Source organism: Electrona antarctica (assembly GCF_951216825.1).
Source record: "Electrona antarctica genome assembly, chromosome: 10".
NCBI classification, from domain to species: domain Eukaryota; kingdom Metazoa; phylum Chordata; class Actinopteri; order Myctophiformes; family Myctophidae; genus Electrona; species Electrona antarctica.
The window spans coordinates 37,298,182-37,320,137 of NC_136791.1; the positions used below are offsets into that span (position 1 = coordinate 37,298,182).

At 41.9% G+C, this 21,956-nt stretch overlaps 3 protein-coding genes across 7 annotated transcripts; 2 read left to right on the forward strand and 1 right to left on the reverse strand.

The window, feature by feature from the left end:
- Window positions 1-390: 390 nt before the first annotated feature.
- aprt (adenine phosphoribosyltransferase) lies at window positions 391-5,010 on the reverse strand. The gene is made up of 5 exons (XM_079511613.1): window positions 4,623-5,010; window positions 4,338-4,441; window positions 4,063-4,196; window positions 3,491-3,569; window positions 391-1,836 (listed from the first exon to the last, which is right to left on the reverse strand). Exons 1-5 carry the CDS (start codon window positions 4,709-4,711, stop codon window positions 1,697-1,699), a joined length of 546 nt encoding a protein of 181 aa, XP_079367739.1. The 5' UTR covers window positions 4,712-5,010; the 3' UTR covers window positions 391-1,696.
- A 272-nt stretch (window positions 5,011-5,282) lies between these two features.
- Window positions 5,283-10,871, forward strand: galm (galactose mutarotase). Its single transcript, XM_079512183.1, has 8 exons — window positions 5,283-5,678; window positions 6,259-6,413; window positions 6,546-6,659; window positions 7,144-7,236; window positions 7,928-8,009; window positions 8,263-8,413; window positions 9,267-9,441; window positions 9,712-10,871. The coding sequence occupies exons 1-8, from the start codon at window positions 5,495-5,497 to the stop codon at window positions 9,787-9,789; spliced, it is 1,032 nt and encodes a 343-aa protein (XP_079368309.1). The 5' UTR covers window positions 5,283-5,494; the 3' UTR covers window positions 9,790-10,871.
- Window positions 10,872-11,008: 137 nt separating this feature from the next.
- Window positions 11,009-20,813, forward strand: LOC306930986 (uncharacterized protein). 5 transcript variants are annotated; one of them, XM_079512140.1, is made up of 6 exons: window positions 11,009-11,351; window positions 13,829-14,270; window positions 17,245-17,519; window positions 18,238-18,348; window positions 18,428-18,461; window positions 20,044-20,813. In XM_079512140.1, exons 1-6 carry the CDS (start codon window positions 11,177-11,179, stop codon window positions 20,045-20,047), a joined length of 1,041 nt encoding a protein of 346 aa, XP_079368266.1. In that variant the 5' UTR covers window positions 11,009-11,176; the 3' UTR covers window positions 20,048-20,813. The 5 variants fall into 5 exon arrangements, with proteins under 5 accessions (XP_079368266.1, XP_079368262.1, XP_079368263.1 ...); XM_079512136.1 differs by lacking the exon at window positions 18,428-18,461; XM_079512137.1 differs by lacking the exon at window positions 18,428-18,461 and having other exon boundaries at window positions 17,245-17,507; window positions 18,229-18,348.
- Window positions 20,814-21,956: the final 1,143 nt, after the last annotated feature.

The window sequence follows — 21,956 nt, forward strand, 5'->3', positions numbered from 1 at the left end:
TACAAATGCTTATTTCTGATTGTTACGATAAATACATTATTCCAATGTTAACATCTGTAAATCTCTTCATGCAAATAGATCTGGCTGAAATAACAGATTAAGACCAGAGCGTTACTCTTTATGATTGTCTTGAAATTGACATTATCAATGGAATGCATTTCATATCCGAGCCTTAAAATAAAAAAAACACCCGTGTGAACTGAGTGGTGCAAGGTCTTATATAGCCTGATCAGCTGTGGTCTGACGTAATGTCAGTGACCATAGTAACCATGCTCATTTTTTTGGGTCTCACGTACAGGTACACACATACAAAGCTGGTTGTTGGAGTGGTTTGCACCACTCAAACACTAGGCGAGTAGGTGGTCAGGTTTAACATACTGAAACTGACCGTCAAATGCATGGAATGCACTTTTGCACAATTTTATCTTCATGACTGAACATCCCAAAATACAAAGCACATGGCCATGGCTAGTACCAGCACTTATGCATCTTTCAAGCCAATTTCTAATAGTTTCACATGCAGCCTACAGAAAATGGCCTGAGGAGCATTGTGAATGAGACCAAAGCGATAAAACTACATACACGGACAGAAATAAACAGACAGATTTATTCACCCGGACGTTTGCCTGATTGTGGTTGTATACATCTCAATCACTATCAAACTAATGACCACATTACGCATGAGTTGATTTGATCATTACACACCGCTATCCATATTTATAGCCCCCAATCCATCACATGCACATCATGCAGAGTGACTGGAAATTATTACATTACTGAACCACTTGTAGCCCAACTGTAATATAATATATATTGTTAAGCACATCATTGAGAAGCTGAATAGACAGGGTAAACAATGATTTATGCCAGTGTTGTGTTTTCTCTCTCTCTAAATTATAATTGAAATGTGGGATATTGTTCTGGTCATCTGGGATGATGGGAAAATATAATTTGGATTTCGAAAGCGTTTTAGGACCTCAGGTTGGTGACTGCGTTGTTAATTTTTTGTTGTTATTACACGAGAGGGTGTGCGTTACTGTCATTAATGGCACGCCTGCAGGAACTAGCCGATAGGCGAGTTCCATAGGCAGCGCAGAAGTGCCATTAATGACGGTAACGCACATCCTCGAGTGTAATATTGTTATAACACAGTTACCATTGTGGTATTTAAAAAAAGTCAAATTTCATTGTAACTAAGATATTCTATTTTTTCGACAGATGTAGCCACTATGACCGAAAATGTCCTGTGTAAACCTAGCTTAGTTTTGATTAGGTGTACGGCGATGCTCGTTTGAAGCACGTGTAGAGAGCTAGATCGCTTCCTCGAAACTACCTGTTGTAAAGCAGTAGGTGAGAGATGGCAGCAAAAGATCAGCCAGAGAGTGGCTGTCCTATAGATAGGGCCTGCATAATTGATGTGAAATGGGAGCATCATACTGGTGTGGATTTTATTATTTTTTCATTTGTGAATATTATATATAAAATAAATGAACTCATGATCATGCGGACTGGCATCGCAGACCACTAGCGAATGTTCTGCAGACCACTAGCGGGTATGCAGAGTGCGGACCCCAGGTTGGGGACCCCTGATTTAAGTAGACAAAATCCTTCAGCCATAGCCAGTGAACATTTGGCTGGTCAACACACTGGCACATAAAGGACTTTTCATGAATGTAAAGATACTGTTGAGAGGGTGTCAGTACTTGACCAGTGAGAAGACGGCATGTGGTTTCAGTTTGTCTGCTCCCTTCAAATCTTGAAGTTCGATAATGACCAAGCAGCCCAGCACTTCTGCCTGCTGCTTTTGCATCAGCTCACAGGCAGCTGTAAGAGTCCCTGGAACAGACATATACATACACACACACCAGTAAAAGCTACACAGAAAGATAAGTAATGAGCAGTAACATGACGTTTGACGCCTCAATTTCAAAGTGATTATGAATGGAAAGGGAGGCTTATTTATGCATTGATTATTTATAAATGAAGCTTTCACTAACATAAATGCATAAACAAGGTCTGTACAATGTACCATTGTTAGAATTATAAAATAGTCACCTCCTCAAATGATTCCTTTCTAGCCTAGACGTTTGAGGCGTCTCAAAGGGCCTATCAACACGGGTACACTATATTTACAAGCCTCAAAATCATAGTTAATCAAAACAGCCAAAGTTAAATTTATGACGCCTGTCAGCCATGGAAGATTTAATTTGGGGAAAATGTCAGGTTGCAGCAAAGAAAATAAATATCTGCAAAAATTCACAACATTCTGTTCTGATAATGTTTACGGTAAAAATTGTCATGTACACTTAAGCCAATTACCGTAACCTGAATCTGTCACAACACATAAGCGTGTTGACATGGTTAGGGATAAAAATTAAACGGGTTCCATTATACACCCATTCCCCCAAGTTCAATTTGCAATGAATCCCACCATGTTACAAGAATTGCATCACACTTTATTATCGTCTCTATTCTAATCACATATTGTACACATCGTTACCTCTTTGTACCTTGATTTCACACACACACACACACACACACACACACACACACACACACACACACACACACACACACACACACACACACACACACACACACACACACACACACACACACACACACACACACACACACACACACACACACACACACACACATCACTGCAAATTGTGGGTGTTAAAAATAACCTGTTTTTAACCCTAACCATGACTATTCTGGTCACGTGTTGTGACAGATTCAGATAAAGGGGAATGAGTCACTAATCTAATCACCTGAGGAAGGCCAGGTTGTTTGGTTGAAACATTGTGCACCTGACAATGTTTTTTCGGAGCCGTTTATTTTCTGATACTTATTTTCTCCTGCACCAGCGACAATTGGATGTGCACAACATTGCTCTTTGAAAATGCCAGGTTGCTCAGAGCATTACCTGAGAGCATACCCTGTTTGATGGTAGCAGTGGAACTTGGTCCAAAGGCACATCTTCAATTTAGGCATTTCGAATCCCCCCGGGGAGGATGTGGGCGCTGGGGGCGTGTTCTCAGCACCCATACCCTGGGGTTGGCGAAAGGGCCTTTCTGTGTGGAGTTTGCATGTTCTCCCAGTGTGCCCTAGGGTATGTACTAGTTACAGTACCCTTGGGCCTTGCAAAAAAACATGCAGTAATCCTGGTCTCTATACTGCCTCTCCCTGGTCAGCCTGATGGAGGGGAAAGGAACTGGTTGGAATAATGTGTTCCTTCCATGCGCTACATCCTAACGGGGAAACTCCTCCAGCCAGGTGATAAAAAAGCGGCCTGCTCACTCCTCATTGAAGGAAGCATGAGCTCAGTTTGGGGCTTTCCCCAGGTTGGCAGAGGGAGCGTAGAGCCCAGGATTACAGCTTAGGCAATTGGCACCGGGTGAAAAATGGCTTATAAAATCGTAGGATAAAAATTATAAGTAAAGAAATATAGGCATTTAGGGTTCTAAATAACTTTAAATCTGATTACCTCCAGTGGCTAAAAGGTCATCGATGAGCAGAACCTTCTGTCCAGGATTCAAAGCATCTTTCTGGACCTCAACTTCAGCCTAAAATATGAACAGTGAAGACATTTACCTACTATACCTAGAACACATCTCCAGCTTTGCTTTTGTCTGTGTGAGTTCACTAAATATATTTTTCAATTTTCAAAGGAATTTGATAAGAGCTGACCCCAAGAGTACACACACAAATTAGAATTAGGCTTAGGGATGCATGGTTGCTTGTTTAGTTGGTTGATTGATTGAATACTTTATTAACAGGCAGATTCTTTTTTAAACAAGAATTATTTACAAAAATGTTTAGATTTGTATTATCGTGAGAACGATGGCTTCCATTTTTGCATTGCAACTTTTCAGGACTAGAAAGCCTGCAGTTTCTATTAGCTTGGATTCCCCATCGATGTCACTGGTGGACATGCCATTTTATCATGATTATTAGTGAGGACCTATTATATGAAGATAGGTTGAAAAGTGGTGAAGTGCTTCCTTTAAGTATTTATTGTATATGCTGAGGTGACAGATCGGCTATGATAATACATACCGTGCCATATTCCAGGCTGTAAGACACAGACACCGTGGGTCCAGGAAGTTTCCCTTTCTTCCTGACCATCACAAATCCCAAGTTTAACCTTTGGGCCAGCAGAGGCCCAAACAGAAATCCACGTGCATCTAGACCTAAAATACACACAGTTGAAATAATTCCTGTATTAGTCACCCACCTGCAATGAGGTAGCCCCAAGTTAGGGCTACTTTACTATGTATGTATGTATGTATGTATGTATGTATGTATGTATGATCATAGGCTGCAGTGCTTACCTACAATCAGGTCAACTTGCTGGTATGTCTGTTTGACATGTTCTTCAAAGAGATCGATCACTGCTGTCAGAGCTGCAGGCTCCTTCAGGAGTGGACAGATATCTCTACACACACACACACACACACACACACACACACACACACACACACGATACAGGATAAACAAGTGAATTTGTAAGTGTGGACACTGGACACTGCGAATGCACTTTACCATATCAAAGTTCACTTCCAAGTTCCCATTCAGGCCATGTGACATTTACATTATTTACGTTTTAATATATTTACCTAAAAAGAATCCCTTTCTTTGGGAAGTCCTGGACCGCTTTTATGTAGCTTGAAACCAGCTGTAACTTGGACTGTTCTTGGTCTGCCATAGTGAGGTAAATTGGTCTGTATCACCCAGTTGCTGCTGTGATACACAAGTCCTCACTCCTCAGGCTGGAATGAAGTGTTGTGCGCGTGCGCAAAGTAAACGTGTTATCTTTAGCTTAGCAGCAGACTGTTATCTTGCGTTTAGCTATTACGTGTTGTCTTATTGTTATTGTTATAACGTATATATTTTGCATTTATTGAAATAAAGAATGGCTTTATACAACAACTGCATGCCTTTTTTAAATCACTTTAAATCACTTGGCAACACCAGCAGCCAAGCGAGCAGGCTTGCCGTGATGAGATGAGAACTGAAAGCGACAAAAACAATACTTCCGGTTAAAAGTTTCAAAATAAACCAATTTTATATTACCGGTATTTGTAGTTGGAACCGACTGACACTACACAGTCTGAGTTATGGAGCCGATTAAAAAAAGAGACACCGTTTGGATAACAAATATTTACTGAATATTCCTAAAAATATACATATACATTTTCATTATTGTAGCTATATATCATAACCAGCTGTACATTAGTCTTACTTTGAAATGCACTACCGGTGGGTAGAAACACTTATTTAAATAAAGGTTTAGTATTTATGCTGGAAGACAGTCGAACTGGCGAAGTCATGTGATCTTGTATAAAGTTCAAGTGTTTTACTTTGGCTTCATTTATTTGGAACGAAACTTCCAGTTGCTGCCAGCGCCAGTGCCACTAATTATCTAAAACGCATACACAGTGTGCGAGAAGAGAATTGTTATTTTAGAGTTAAATCAATATACATCGAAATGACAGTTGTTAAGTCTGAGTCCCTTGTGATTGCTGGTGCGGGTGAGGTGGAGACGTTCACCTTGACATCAGATCACCTCGAGGTGGAGATCCTTAACCTAGGCTGCATCATCAAATCCATCAAGAGCAAGGGCAGGAATGGACAGGTGGATGACCTGGTCAATGGCTATGATAATGTGGAAGGTAGGTATTCTGGCTACATGTACAGGAAGACTGGTGTCTGGTGGTAACTGTACTGTTTGAACATATATTACACAAGTAATAATTTACCTGGATCATGTATAGCAATCCAATCCAGTAGGCCTGGCTAATGGTGAGATAAAAACGTCTCTGATGATCATAGCTGGTGTTATGGCTCCGGTTCGAGGGCCACAACAAACAAAGGGGATAGAGGTTAATTTTTCTGTGTACATTCGCAACATGTCAGAAAGGGGAAAAATGCTGTTCGTATATTCAGCACTGTTACTCCTTTGTCAGTAAGGTAAAACAGAGAAAGGAACCTTCTCCATTTGTTTTCATTCCTTGGGATGATTTTAGCCATACACTATAAGTGTCATACGTCTCGGAGTATAGAACAGAACACAGTAATAGCTTGAGCAAAAATTGCCCTTTTGGGGCACACCATTGCCACCCCAGATTGTGCATCAACCACATAATTGGTTAAATTCAAGCTGTTGCATGTTGTTCCCACCATCTGCCTGTGGCTTCCTCTCTATATATATCTCTTATCTAAATAAAATAAATGTGACCTGTGTGATTGCAGATTATTTGTCGAACCCGCGTTATTTTGGTGCGCTGGTGGGTCGGGTGGCCAACAGGATTGCTGGGGGCAGGTTCACAGTGGAAGGAACACAGTACCAGCTGGATATTAACAATGGACCAAATGCACTGCACGGTGGCTTCAGAGGCTTCAATAAGGTACCGTATGCACTGCAATTTGCACACACACACTGCAGACAAGAGGCAAGTTTGAATTCTGATTATTTTCATGTTTGAATGATTCTGTCCTGCTTCACCTGTCCTAACTGTATTGTCTGTCTCTCTGATCAGGCTATCTGGCTGGCTGAGATGGTGGAAGGAGGCGTACGTTTGAGTCACACAAGTCCAGATGGAGATCAGGGCTATCCAGGAGAGCTCCAGGTCTCTGTGACCTACAGTTTACAGGTACAGTACAACAACACATTAATTAACAATTGTCTAATATGATATCTATTACGAAGTGTTTAATCAACAACTGAACAGCATTCATGACAGGTGTTGATTTCAACTTGCATCAGCCAGAGGGGTGTGTGTGTGTGTGTGTGTGTGTGTGTGTGTGTGTGTGTGTGTGTGTGTGTGTGTGTGTGTGTGTGTGTGTGTGTGTGTGTGTGTGTGTGTGTGTGTGTGTGTGTGTGTGTGTGTGTGTGTGTGTGTGTGTGTGTGTGTGTGTGTGTGGATAAAGCATGAGGATTGTGTTCTAGCTATGTAAAAACCAAAATGAGAAATGTTATGATAATTAATGATGATAACTCGGAGGTAGAATTATATTGATGTACAGATCTGGGGAACTTTCAGCACTAATACATGGAAGGTTCCCAAGTGCACAGTAGTCTCCATCAACATGAAATCATTTTGACATAGTTCATCAGCTCACGGTTCTCTCTTGCAGGGGGAAACCCTCACAGCCCTGTACCAGGCCCGCTCCACCAGAACCACCCCCATCAACCTCACCAACCATTCCTACTTCAACCTGGCTGGACAGGTAAGACGGTCATGTAACAGCTCTCCAGCTGGAACCCAGGGACGTTGTAATAATGGGTGGGGTCAACACACTGGTCAGCTACTGGCGCGCCTGAACTACTGAACTATCAACTGTGCATTAGCCTTTTTGCCCGTTTCGCCACTAGTTGTTTCTGTCCAGTTCCTATGCCTGGCATGTGTGTTTTTGTGTTGTTGTTGAACCCAGTGTCAATGTAATCCAGGGCGCTACACTTCCTCTGCCAACCTGGGGGGTGGGGGGCAGCGGACTGACCTCATGCTTCCTTATATGCATGAGGAGTCCAAGCTGCTTCTTTTCACCTTTCTCCGGCCGGACGTAGCGTGTAGAAGGAACACGTTATTCCGACCAGTTCCTTTCCCCTCCCATCAGGCGCCCCAGCTGGCTAGGGGGAGGTAGTTTAGAGACCAGGATTACTGCATGTTTTTTCCGAGGGTACCTAGTAGGTAGGGGACACAGGGAGAACTCCACACAGAAAGGCCCTTTCGCCAACCCCGCCTCGGGTATGGGCACTGATGACGCGGAGGAGAGAACACGCCCACAGCGGGAATCGAACCCAGGACCTTCTAGCTGTGAGGCGACAGCACTACCATCTGTGCCCCCAGGCAATCATTCAGACTATAATAACTGTGTGTGTGTGTGTGTGTGTGTGTGTGTGGTGCGTGCGTGCGTGCAGGGTGCAGCTAATATCTATGACCATGAAGTGTCCATCAACGCCCAGTCTTACCTGCCGGTGAACGAGACATCAATTCCTACTGGTATATATGTGTTCCCTTGACCAAGTCGCACACACACACAAATAATGAAAAGTAGGTATTAATGATAAAAGAACAAAGCGGACCAAACTGACTTACTGAAAAAATAGGGAGAATAAATAGCTAGGCTGGATTGGTTACAACACTTTTTACAGTGGTAAAACAGATCTACTTGATTTCACGTGTAATCAATTATTTCATTCAAAGTATTGCTGTTACAAAGCTTTTCATTCAGAAAGCCCCTCCCTCTTTACAGGAGAGGTCAGAGCAGTGGAAGGCACACCATTTGACCTCAGAAAGCCTGATTTGATTTGCTCTCGTCTGAAGGAAGTCTCAGGACCAGGATTTGACCACAACTTCTGTTTGGCTTCACCTGGAGACCCCTGGAAAGAGAGACCTGCAGCCAGGTGAGATTATCAGAGATGCATTTTCCCCTCTGAATATGGGCAGAACTTTGAATGCACACATAGCACAGCCGAGTACATCAATTCAACTGGGAAATGGATTATGTTAACTAGAAAAAGTGCCCCTCGGGGCACAGGTCTCCACCAGGCCAGGTCAGGTTGTGGCCTCCTGGTGGCACTATTATAGGCCAATGTGAAAAGGGTGCCATTTCTTCTTACGCCTTGAATGGCAATTGGATGATTTGAGACATTTTGTTCCAAAAATGTGTTTTGCAAAAATCCACCTGTTGGTGGCACTTTGTGAAAAGGGTGGGATATATTCATCAGCCTAGTAGGAAAGTCTGTGAAAGACTTTAGGCTTTCACAGACTTTAAGATTTTAGGCTTTTTGTTCAAAACAGGCCAATCCTGCAAACTTTGAAAGCCAATGTTAGCCAATTAGGATGGAATCTGAAATATCGGGCGTCTTTGAACACATGACTATAGAGATACTGTGTAACGATTTGCGGGATTTTTGGACAGAATTTGGAGGAGTAATGTCAAAAAATGTGTTTGACAAAAGTCTGCCTCCTGGTGGCGCTATAACAGGCTGTTCTGGAAAATTTGGGGCAGAGGTTCATCGCTGGCATCCAGTGAGTGTGTGCAAAATTTGGCATCAGTTTAACTGTGCCAGAGATTAGCTGATAACAGACGGACGGACGCGCACACACACACACGGAGTGCAAAACATACTCTCCTGGTGGAGACAATAATAATATTTCTTGTTGTGTAGGCTGTAGACAGTATAATAAGAAACGTTCCTATTAATTACAGTTTTTAATCTACCGGTATCTTTCTTCTCACTTTTCTCTTAACAGAGTCTATCACCCAGCCAGTGGGCGGGTCCTGGAGATTTCAACCAGCCAACCAGGAATCCAGTTCTACACTGCCAATTTCCTGGATGGCTCTCTGACAGGAAAGGGTGGAACCAGTTACATGAAGCATAGCTCCTTCTGTTTAGAGACTCAGAACTGGCCTGATGCTGTGAACCAGGTACAGTACCGACAAACCACAGCACAGCAGAAACACATATGACATGTTCTGTGTGTGGATGTTTACATGTTTTCCATGGGTCTCTCACTCAGGCCCTTAAAATCATTGTTTCCTACATCATAAAGTTATGCCTGTAGTTGTGTTCCAGCCAAGTGGTTTTCAGTGACATCAGAATGTACATCAGTGTATGACAGGCAACCAAGAACAAGTTGACAGTTTCTGTCCTCATACAATTCATATTTGTCTCTTTGTTTTGTGTGATGTGTTTAGGGCTCATTCCCAGACTCTCTTCTGCATCCAGGTGAAGAATATCGCCATGTCACACACTATACCTTCACTACCATCTGACCTCTGGACCTGACCTTGTCCTCCTTATAGAGTTATTGGAAAATGTCCCCATCACCAGCAATATTACAGGACAAACTTTTGTGGTTCAAACAGTTCTTTCTTCTTTCCTTCCTGGTGTGCGTTTTTTCTTTGTTCTTGGTTTATTTGTCACAACTCATACAGATACAAGTAGTGAAGTGTGGTGCAAAAATACTGTGCAATATCAACATTACTTAATCTACTTTGTCACACCATCACTACGTGACAATACTACTACATCACCCATAACATTTTGCATTATTTAAATTAATTGTCACTTAAATAATTTTCTCTGTCGAACTTTGGAACATGTGAATAGAAATTACATTTTCGTAAACTAAAGTTGCACAGGGCAGATATGACAAATAACTTGCATATTTAATAACTAAAAAGCAATAGTTGAAATAGCTGTTCTACAAGCTTAAAACTCTCATCTGTGACATCAGCAGTATCTAACATCTACCACAGCCACAGCAGACCTTGCGGAGAGTGAAGAGGGCAGCGTTGAGTTTGACAGCTTGAGGCATTATTTCAGTCAGTTCAGTATCATGTCAGTATCGCTATCATCTTTTTTTAATTTTCCTCAAGTGGTGTGTTGATTGGATCAAACTATTTACTGTAGGCCTACATATTTTTCATACAGTACATTAGTGCATAGTAGTGTATATTTGTCTATCACTGAATGTTTCTATGAATTGAATACAGAGAAGAAAGAAGTCTGCACACAGCCTCAGCTCCATAGTGTTTATTGTAAAACACCGACATTCTATTCAGAGACGTTTTCGGCCGTAGCTGGCCTTCTTCAGGTGACATTGGCTGTGTGCGGACTTCTTTCTTCTCTGTATGCATCAACCTTTTGTCCAGCACCAGCGAGGGACTGGTTTTGCACTAGCCACCTGTTTTTAATCTATGAATTGAATACTCAGGACCCCAATGGAAACAAGCTGTAGTGCTTTCTTGGGTTCAATCCTTTTAGAATTGTATTTTTATTAAACTGTTAGTACTATTCTGTGCTTTTTTGTGCGCAAATTGTTAATAAAGTATTCAATCAATCAACCATCAAATGGGGCTGTACAGCCTGTACCTATCAATTCAAAGGAGCTTTATTGGCATGAGAAAACATACGTCTACATTGCCAAAGCAAGTGTCAAAATACACGACCAGCAGGTGGCAGTAAGCATCAAAACCCCAGGATCAGTACTGTGGTGCAACTAACCCGGAAGTTCTTTGCATTGTTTATGTTGAGCTGACCTCTGCATCAAAGACTCGAGATGCTAACTCTTTGTCTGCATCACTGACTGGCTGCATGTTGTAGCGCTATCGACAAACAAACAAGCGATTAGTTGCGACTTTAATATTTTCGAAAAACATGGAAATGGCTGACATAGATACATTGAGATTGTTTGTCAATGAACGACTTACTGCAGTTGCTGAAGACATATTAGCTGTGTTTGTCAGAACTATTTTAGACTACCAGCAACAAATAGACTTTCAACGGAGACAGCTGGATCGTCTGAATCCCAGAGCCAAATCTCACCTATCAGGTTTGTAACATTTTCAAAACCTTCTTGCGTGTTTATAGTAAGAATGTGTGTGATCTTATCTTACATATTCATTTGGAATGGCAGCCATAAATCGGTCCTAGCTCTGGTCGTCGTCCTAGCGCTATGAACCAGAGCTAGATCGGTCACCAATCCATCCGTGCACGACAGTCAGAACAATGTGCGTGCGGGGGTGCTAATTCCTAAGACTTGGAGTCAGATATTGTCCTCTGGTTTCAAATCCATCTGAAAGTTCTGGCAGAAAACGCGTGTTTAGTCAAATATTTCCACTTTTCGACGAGCTGCACACGGACGAAATTCTCTCCGGGCCTAGGAGACGCCCGTATGACTGGTGCTGCAGGGCAGGCCTGCTGGTCTGACTTCAAAGAGATTCTATAACAAAAGACGAAACTCCAGTCCTCCCGCCATTTTGGAGTGATGACAGATAACTTTAGCTTTAAAAAAAGTCATGCTGTACAAACACAAACGTGTTTTATATTATATTATCATATTTAATGCTTCTACATAACTGGTCTGTGTTTAACAGCGAAAAAGTATTATACCTATGCATACTACTATAATTATTTACTACGGTAATTTACTGTTCAATTTATGCTTGTATTGTATGCACATGTATTGTTTCCATTTGGACGCTGAGTTACAGACCAGTAAGGTTCCTTTTGGTTCCTTTTTAACACTCAGAGTTAAATGAGCACTGAGGATTTTACAAAGCAGTGGTTTAACTAATAGATCTTCTGGCTTTAGTGATTATCGGGATACTCTAAGCTGGCTGCATTATTAAAGGACCACTTTTCAACTTCTCTTCATATAATAGGCCTATCTCACAGCCCGCTTTCCACGCCCACTTCCGGTAAATAGTGGCGTCTTTAACATGAGCATTTACACGTTTTTTTCTCTGGAGAATCTAAGTACATTTTCTAATGTACTAAAAATGTGACAGACCAATATTATTATGAAGCAAACAAGATGGCAAATCAGGTCTAACAGATAGAACAAACCTTACCTTGAGAAAACAAAAGTTGTAGACTTCTTAAATTACCTCGGTTAACATGTAGTGTCTATGGAGTGACGTCACGCTATCACCACTAACCCCGAAAGGGGGCGTATTTAGGGGGGCGGGGAAATTCTGTGAGATAGGCTTATTGGTCCTCACTAATGTTCATGATCAAATGCCACCATTTTTTCTACTCAGTCTGTGTCTCATAGGAAGGCTGTGGGCAGTTCAGAAACCCATCCACCATCATCGTTAGGCAGACTTGTTTTTAAACAATATTTAGATTTGTATTATCGTGAGAACGATGGCTTCCATTTTTGCATTGCAACATTTCATGAATAGAAAGCCTGCAGTTTCTATTAGCTTGGAATGGATTCCCCATCGATGTCACTGGTGGACGGGTTTCTGAACTGCCCACAGCCCTCCTATGAGACACAGACTGAGTAGAAAATAATGGTGGCATTTTATCATGAACATTAGTGAGGACCAATTATATGAAGATAGGTTGAAAAGTGGTGAAGTGGTGCTATATATTATATAGTTATATATCATGATAATAGAATTATTATTTTTGCCATATCGCCAGTAGTGTGCTGTGGATTTTGTTACTAGTAGGGCTGTATTTTAAGGACGGCACGTCACATGCACACGCACTCGCATGCTTGTGCAGTTGCATTGTTAATTTCTTGTTTATTTGGTTTCAATTAATTATTTTCCTTGTAGTTTTATATAAAAGCCCTTACACGATTACAAAATCAATTGCTTTCGAAACAGTGGTTTTAAGTCAATCACAAGATCTTCCAACAACGGCCAGGGATAACCATACTGTACGTAGCCTACAGAAATAAATGTTGGGTGTACAGTATGTTTATGAATACTGTTGATGATCGAAATAAACTAAACGTTATTTCACTTACATTGTATACCAGGGCGACTAATAACAGAAAACGCAACCCTAGTGCAATGATAGCCATCACATGTATGAGGAGCTGATGTTTATAAATAATATGCTTATTTTTTCTTTTTTTTCTCCTTTTTTTCTCTCCATATGGTCTGGACCTTTTGGTAGAGAACGTAAACTCACATTTGTAATGATTATATGCCTAGTTTAGACATGTAACCAGCAATGAAACAAAGTTTCCTCTGGACACATGTCTTCCTCTTCGGTGGCACGGTGGTCGTCATGATCATCCTAGATATTCACATCATGTAAGCCTGACTGTAAGTGTTTATACAGTGTAACTGAGGACGCAGTTCTAGGTGTTGACCGTGCCGTCAACGTGCATTGTGCACGCGCGCGCATAAAGCACATAAATATTTTGACCAAAATAAGTACCGATTTAGGATCAAGATTACCTTCAATGAATCACCACCACTGCTATAAAACATGATGAGACTCCATACATTTATGTAGATTAAGCATCTAATAATAGATCACTGTTTATCTCATTTCCTGTTCCGCTAGACTTCCTTGCTGTGGAGGTTTCTACAGAACCGCAGGAAAGGAGCCCCAGTCTGGTCCAGGAGGAACCAAAGCCTCCCCAGATAAAAGAGGAACAACAGGAGCTACTTCAAAGACTAGACGAGGCTGGTGGGTCAGTGTTGACAGACGATGATGAAAATAGACAGAGAGACCATCTAGCGATTCTAGCCAGCACCTCGGCTGAACCAGTGACAACACAAGAGGTCTATGGAGCATCACAACTATCTAGTGAGGTCCAGCTCATCTCTCATCCACACTTTTCTGGATCTGACACTGAAGACAGTTGTGAGTGGGAGATGACCACGGAAGGTCCGTCATCTTTAAGCGCTCTGAAATCACTCAATACACACCACGTGGAAGGACAAAGATCGTCTTTGCACAACAAGCTGTCCCAGGACCCGACATCATCTAAACAAACCACGAGGTCAGGAGAGAAGCCATTTAGTTGTACAGTTTGCGCCCGAACATTTAAACGAAATGCACATCTTAAGGACCACCTGAGGACTCATACAGGGGAGAAACCATTTAGTTGTACAGTTTGTGGCAAAACCTTTTGTCAAAGTGGAAGTCTTAAGATGCACATAAGAGTACATACAGGGGAAAAACCATTTAGGTGTATAGTGTGTGGCAAAAGCTTTAATCAAAGTGGAAGTCTAACGTTACACACGAGAGTGCATACAGGGGAGAAGCCATACAGTTGTAATGTATGTGGCAAACGTTTTAGTATAAAGCAAGTTCTGAAGAAACACATGGTGAATCATACAGAAGAGAAACCTGTAAATTAAACCGTAGAAAACTTTTTCCCATCCAACACACATTATTTAAAGAACATAGAACAACAAACGTGAAAAAATCTCAACATGAACAAATATGTAAACTAACTAGATGGTCATTTCCATTTCCAGCCTTGTATGTAAACCATGCAAATTCACATTATCAGGTGTCTTCTGCAGACCAGTCTGACCACAAGTGCTAGGTGGGCGTTCTGCAGAAATCAAGTGGAAGAGCCAAGAGCTGTCAATCACAGGGCCCTGAGTGCAGACACCGATTGGCTCTTCGACTTTTTGGTTTCTGCAAAACGCCCACCCAGCGCTTGGGGCCAGACCGGTCTGCAGAAGACACGTGATAATGTGAAAATTGTGAATTCTTCATGTGACTGGGATGGTTTGCCAGGCTATTACACGAGTGCAAAAACCTAAAATAATAACTCCATTTGATTTACATGATAGTAAAACTTTCAGAATATTCATATACTTGTGTATCATTCACCTAAATGTCCGAACTGAAATTTCTTACTAAATATGAAAATAATAATACATTCCAGTGATTCCACACAACTCAGGTGGCCGTACACTAGCCGATAATCGGGCACTTTTGACGCTCGGGGGGGGGGGGGGTGCCCGACTCAATGGGGAGCAATTCTCGGGCATAAATTATCGTCTAGTGTGAGTGTATAAAAGATCCAATCGTAATCCCTCCGATCTGGGGGGGCCGCTCACAGCGCGATCGGGATCGGCCCGATCAACATCAAGAACGCTTGATATTTGCTCTGCCCCGAGTTTTAAAATCGTGTAGTGTGTGCTGTATAAAATAATTGAGCCTGATTATCCTGTAGTGTGTGGTGCTATCAGATTTCGGATTGAAAAAAATCGGCTAGTGTAAGGCCACCTTTAGGGTAGTTAATTAATTTAGCATTTGCATAAAATCTGTTTTTCATATGATCATGCAGTAACATCACAAGATTAATTCCTTTCTTCTGTCATGTCGAACCATAAAAATAAATCAAATTAAAACATAAAATTAAATCCTTGTTGACAAAAGTGAGACATTACAATGGAGTGTTGATCCAAGATTCAAACTGTATTCTTTGTCACATCACATGCTCATAGAAGTATGTACAAGTGAATTGTTGGTATAGCAGTGGGATACACCCCCAGACTGCTTGCTAACGTTGTCCAACATCATTAAAATGGAATCATGTGTATCTCGGGATCCACACGGTATGGCGTGGCGCCAATGTGGGTCTCAGATTGAAATTGAATGTGACTGTCATCTATGACGACAGTCATCTGTGACATGCAGTATTTGAAGCATGACTCCACATTTGGGCATGGTTTCAGTCAAATCAGAACATTTAAAGTTAAAGGACCACCCATTTTCAACTTATCTTCATATCATTGGGCCTCGCTAATGCCCCATGGTCCCCATTAGGGATACTTGTAATGAAGTGTCATGTAGAAAAAGTACAACTTATTTTGGCAATATTCTTAATCTTAATATAATAAAATGCCGTCTTGGTGATGTTCCTGAGGTCAAAGTTAAAATAGAATCATCGATAAGGTTTTTTCTTGGCGACTTGGGGTTACTCTCTTTATTTGTAGGACAGTTTTTCTTCCTGGGCCTTAGAGCAAGCACCAATAATCAGTTTTGTCCTCCTTCAGCTTTAGAAAGTTCTAAGCAATCCATGCATTAAAGGGATACTTCAAACTCCCCAAATTACTTTGTCCAAACTACTCACCCAGTGAAGCCTTGAATTCATGGAGAATGTATTATTTGCCATGTTCAGCGACATCGCCAACATCATGGTCTCCCTAAGACCCTCTCGTATGATTTAAATCAGGGCAGTGTGCAAGTACCTAGATGAGGGTCATAAATCTTACATTGTGTCACAATTTCCCTTTATGTCCACACCAACAGCAGTAGTGGTTTTCCTCTAAACATTTTGACTCTAAATGGGTGTGTACACAATATCTGAAACATCCAAGTCACCTTTGTGTTTATGCCTAGTCTACACCTAGTTGAGTGTTCTTCTGTTTGGTTGGCTGTCTAGCTGCAAACACTACAGAAAAAGTCGAACTCTCAGCTTTTCCACATCGCTTTTTGCTGGCTCCTGTCGTAGCGCGGTCAGTCCTCTCCATACTCAATGCATGGAAGCACACTGCTTCTCAGAACGCAGAAGTGGAATACTGCCATTTGTGTGTACTCAGAGTAGAAAAATGCAATTGAAATAAAAGAATGGGGTAAAACTATTGTTCTTGGGGACTGATCTCACAATAAATCCAAGCGTGTGAATTGCTGGTATTTGTTTAAGCACAACTTGAAAGCTTTTAGAAAGTGACTAGGAACTCTGATCTCATATCTACTGCTCGCTTTAGTCTCCACAGGCCAAAGGCAAGGAGGGACATTTTTTTGTCCCCATCTGTCTCTGCGGTTAGGCATGCAAAATACACTGTGCACACTGCCAGTAGGCCAACCTTGTACCTCCCAACATTTCTGAATGTTCTGAGCTTGTAGATAGGTATTGAAGATATTTGGTGGGGGGGGGGGGGGGGGCTGACTAAATACAGAGTGGTCCCCAGCCAAGTGGTTTTAATTTAAAGTGTCATCCACTGTGTCAGCCCCACTGTCCCAGGATCCATCATCCCAGGATCCATCATCCATCATCAGAATATATCAAGGGAAACCTGTGTCTACATGGATGGCCTGGACCCATACTGTGTCATGGGGTCAACGCCAGGGACATGGTCAGGGGCCGTTGTCCCGTTTGAGACGGGCAAACGTGTAGACATCTGTGCTGTCTGCAACGACTATGCCTCTGGGTGCCACTATGGTGTGTGGTCCTGTGAGGGCTGTAAGGCCTTCTTCAAGAGGAACATCAAAGGTAGGCAGAGATGTATAACCCATTTAATATCTTTGCCTATGATTCTGAAACCATTTCATAATTTATTTGTCAGAAATTATTGTTTTAATTTCATATCAAATCATTTGAAATGCATTGCAATGACTTGAGTGCAAATCTTTAGAGGGTAGGCATACACAACGTTGCCGCTCAAAAATGTACAACAACTTAAATGAATGGAGAGGCAGTGTCAAGCTCCCCCCATGGCAGCCTACATTCCTACAGAACTATTTTCCTTATATATTCTGCAGACTCCACCCTTCCATTTCTAATCAATCAAACACAGTATAATACCAATCCACCCAAGATGCTCCCCATGTTCTAATCTAATTAGTCGGCTACCAGGATTAACATGCACCCCTCAATCAGATCTTCAGGCACCAATCGTCCAACTACACAGCTAGGCTTTAACAGGCAGCTCCCCCATAACAGCATCTTCCTGTGCATATAAAGAAAAATATATTAGAGATTCCAGTCACAACAGAATGTGCACTTCCGTGTGACTAACAAGCATAGCACTCATTTTAATATGAATGTGTACTGATGAATTTAACCATAGGACAATATTAGTCTACGACTCCGAGTGGCTTCTCTGTGACAATGAATTTCAGATCAATGTTCCTGTGTACTGGATTAATTAAATCTAGTCTGTCAGTGCTGAAGTGACACATTTGTAATAATGCGTTTTTCACCCTGTTTCTAGGTCCCAAAGGCCAGAATGACAATGTGTGCCCAGCAACCAATCAGTGCATTATCGACAGAAACCGAAGGAAGAGCTGCAGAGCATGCCGTCTTAGGAAGTGCTACGAAGTGGGCATGAACGGTGGGTAGAGATCGTATTCACACACTTGCATGCATTTAATCTCTGGTCAAGTAAATCCTAAATTGGCATTTTTTTCCAGATAACTTGAAGAGAAGAAAGAAACCAAGCACTCAGTTGAGTAGTTCAATGTACTAATAATGTATCGGGTTTCTATGGCATTGTTTTCAGAACCACCCGTTTTTCTGCATTTAATAACTTCATCCATTGGCACAGGCATTCTATCCTCTTGACACTGGCTTACTTTAACCAGCAGCATATGGAATACAAAATAGTTTAATTAGTTCCCAACATCCAATTATATTTGTAATATCCAATTCTTGTTTGTTATCTTCATTTATTTTTTATCTTTCGACATCACGTTTTCATCGCTGGGCTTTATTTTGCATCTCATTTGCATAATCATTTTTTGCTCCTCAGACATTTTGGGACTATTCGCCATATTCACATGGTGGCCATTTTGCTACTAAAGGGACACTTCACCCTTTTTGCAAAAAAATATATGTTAATGACATTTAGAAGATTTAGAACACTTTCCTGGGGGTCTTTGTGTGTAATATGTGGTTTTAGATATTTTTGATTTTAGCAGTGTGGACACTGGGATCACTTACTTCCTGGACTACATGTTGTCTCAGCGTATATCTATTCTACGTCCGAGCATAGACATGGTAACGCCCCGCCTGCCTCTGATTGGCCTACCGACACTGCCCGTCTTGCCTGTCCTCTGAGATGCAAGGGTACTCCGTGGTGGGAAATAATAAGTACAAGAGAATGACAACACGCGACAGTAACTTGTAACTTTAATTTTTGTAGAAGAGGCAAACTAATAGTTTGTGCCGTTTGCTTTGATTGAATAATTTGATTTAACACGTAGGCCTATGTACTATGATTTGATTTGGCTGTGTTCTAAATTAAAGTGTTAGTGTTGATTATCGTGTATTAATCTAATTATAGTAAACTAATACTATACTAATAAAGAAAGGGAAAAGAGACCTTTACAGTACAATAATGTTTCAAGTTTACACATGTATACAAATAAACAGGCCAACGGCATAAACAATATTAGTTTGCCTCTTCTACAAAAATAAAAGTTACTGTCATTCTCTTGTATTATATAACGTACTTGTATTATTTATTTCCCACCACGGAGTAACCTCGCGCAGCAGACTATCCAGCATGTATCTTCCACCTCGGAGACACCAGCTGTGTCGGTAGGCCAATCAGAGGCACAGGCGTGGCGTTACCATGTCTATTCTCGGACGTAGAAAAGATATACGCATACGCGTTGTCTCAGTAAGACGGCACTCCCCCTATCCACAAGGAGGAGCAGTGCACCAAAGCATAATGGAAATTGTAGTCCAGGAAGGAAGTGAGCCCACACTGCTAAAATCTAGAATATCTAATCTAAAACCACATAACACACACAGACCCCAGGAAAGTCATTAAAATATTGTTTTGCAAAAAGGGTGAAGTGTCCCTTAAGTTAATGAAAGGATAGATTTTATTTAGCACAATATAAAAATACAAAAGATTACACAAAATGTAAAAGGCCAGGAGGAGGCAAGAAGCCCAAAGGGCTTATACAAGGCCTTGACCTATTTAAAACGTGTGTGTGTGTGTGTGTGCGTGTGTGTGTGTGTGCGTACACACGTCTCTAATGTGTTTTTTGTGTGTGAATGTCTTATCTTAACACTGCAGATAAAAGAACACGAGAGAGGTCCACCATGCTGCCCACGCAGGAGTCGTTTGCAACATTGTGGCATCGTTGAGAAAAGCCCTCTAGAGGTGATCCACAGAGCAGCTCTGGATGAGAGGAAAAGCCCTCTAGACGTGATCCACAGAGCAGCTCTGGATGAGAGGAAACAGCCCAACCCCCTGCTGGGACTTTCTGACAGTGTGGGAGTTTTCTGCCTACCTTTGATGTTCCTCTTGAAGAAGGCCATACAGCCCTCACAGGACCACACACCGTAGTGGCACCCAGAGGCATAGTCGTTGCAGACAGCACAGATGTCTACACGTTTGCCCGTCTCAAACGACCCAGCCCCTGACCATGTCCCTGACAGGTGCTTGCTGGAGGGCCATTGTTGGTACGCGGCAATTCTGTGAACTTGGTTGCTAATTGTTGAGAATATGTTTTCGCCCCTGTCCGTCCGTGCGTTTGTGTCCATCTGTCTGTCCGTCTGTTACCAGATCATCTCCGGCCCCACCCATTGGCCCGGTCGCTACAAAACTATGCACACACACACTCTGGATGCCAATTCCAAACCTCTGCTCAAAATGTTCCAGAAGGGCCTGTTATAGCGCCACCCTGAGGCTGATTTTTGCCTCCTACAAATTTGATCCATACACCATGCAAATCGGTACACTATCTCTATAGTCATGTGATCAACACGTATCTGTCCATATTTCCATAGTCCATCCCGATTGGCTTCCAAAGTTTGCAGCATTTATTATTTTGTACTGCTTGTTATTCTGACGTTTGTTTTTAAAATTGCTTTATTCAAATAAACATTTCAATCAATCAAAGTTTGCAGCATTGGTCATTTTTAACAAAATGCCTCAAATCATGAACACTTCACGTGCAATTTTGCACACACATTCCCACTAGGCAGATGACAAAATTACGCTTGATTTTTCATATCAGCCTCATAGTGGCGCTGATAACAGGCCAATTCGCATTTTACCTATAATAACTGCACCGATCCGCATGAAACTTTGTATGCACACTCCAGAAGGCAACATTTGACCTGCATTTTTCCCATCTGCCTTTTTTAGTGCCAAAACACACATTTTGGATATTCCCAAAAATCCCACAGTATCTCTATAGTCCTGTGTTCAAGTCGGATCTGTACGATATTTCATCTTGCCATCCAATTGGCTAACATTGGCTTCCAAAGTTTGGATTGGCTCGTTTTGAACAAAATGCCTCAAATGTACATTTGTTATGCTTGTGACGTAACACGGTCCACCCACAAGGCAGTTTTAATACTATATTAGAAGTATAGATCTCAAATATTGGTAATGAGCAGTTGCCTTTCAAATCAAAACCCACCAAAAACCTATATGAAACCTTCCAATCCGACTTCCTTCCTGCTCTCCTCAAGTTCACCGATGACATCCTCCTCTCCAACGACTCTGGTTCACTCTCCATTCTCATCCTCCTCGATCTCAGCGCCGCCTTCAACACCAACAATCACTCGATCCTCATCTCACACCTACCTTGGTTTGTCTGGCACTACCCTCTCCTGGATGAAGTCATTACTCTGACCATCAACAATTCATTTCAATCAACAACTGCAACTCCTCCACTGCCCCAGTTACCCCCCAAGTGTCCCCCAGGGCTCAGTGCTTAGTCCCTGCTCTTCTTCACCATAAACATCCTACGCCACCACGGCCTATGCCGTCACGCAACTTTACAGCGCCACCACAACCACACCACCTGCCTCACAACCTGGATGCAAGAAAACTTTCAAGACCAGGCTCCCAACACGAGGTGACAGGGCTTTCTCTGTGGCTGACCCCTCTCTGGAATGCACTCTCTAAACATATCAGACGCCTCCCTCCCTACCTTCAAAAACTGTTCTGGAAACCCACCTGTTCCGAGTTGACTT

Excerpts from the sequence above, each read along its gene's own strand:
- aprt (XM_079511613.1), bottom strand. The coding sequence starts at position 4,711 with ATGGCAGACCAAGAACAGTCCAAGTTACAGCTGGTTTCAAGCTACATA. Across the intron at positions 4,442-4,622 it reads AAGAAAGGGATTCTTTTTAG|AGATATCTGTCCACTCCTGA; the intron begins GTAAATATATTA and ends GTGTGTGTGTAG. Across the intron at positions 4,197-4,337 it reads GCAAGTTGACCTGATTGTAG|GTCTAGATGCACGTGGATTT; the intron begins GTAAGCACTGCA and ends TGTGTATTTTAG.
- LOC306930986 (XM_079512136.1), top strand. The coding sequence starts at position 11,177 with ATGGAAATGGCTGACATAGATACATTGAGATTGTTTGTCAATGAACGA. Across the intron at positions 14,271-17,244 it reads TCATCTAAACAAACCACGAG|CCCCACTGTCCCAGGATCCA; the intron begins GTCAGGAGAGAA and ends CCACTGTGTCAG. Across the intron at positions 17,520-18,237 it reads CATCAAAGGTAGGCAGAGAT|GCCAGAATGACAATGTGTGC; the intron begins GTATAACCCATT and ends TAGGTCCCAAAG.
- galm (XM_079512183.1), top strand. The coding sequence starts at position 5,495 with ATGACAGTTGTTAAGTCTGAGTCCCTTGTGATTGCTGGTGCGGGTGAG. Across the intron at positions 7,237-7,927 it reads ACTTCAACCTGGCTGGACAG|GGTGCAGCTAATATCTATGA; the intron begins GTAAGACGGTCA and ends GCGTGCGTGCAG. Across the intron at positions 8,414-9,266 it reads AAAGAGAGACCTGCAGCCAG|AGTCTATCACCCAGCCAGTG; the intron begins GTGAGATTATCA and ends TTCTCTTAACAG.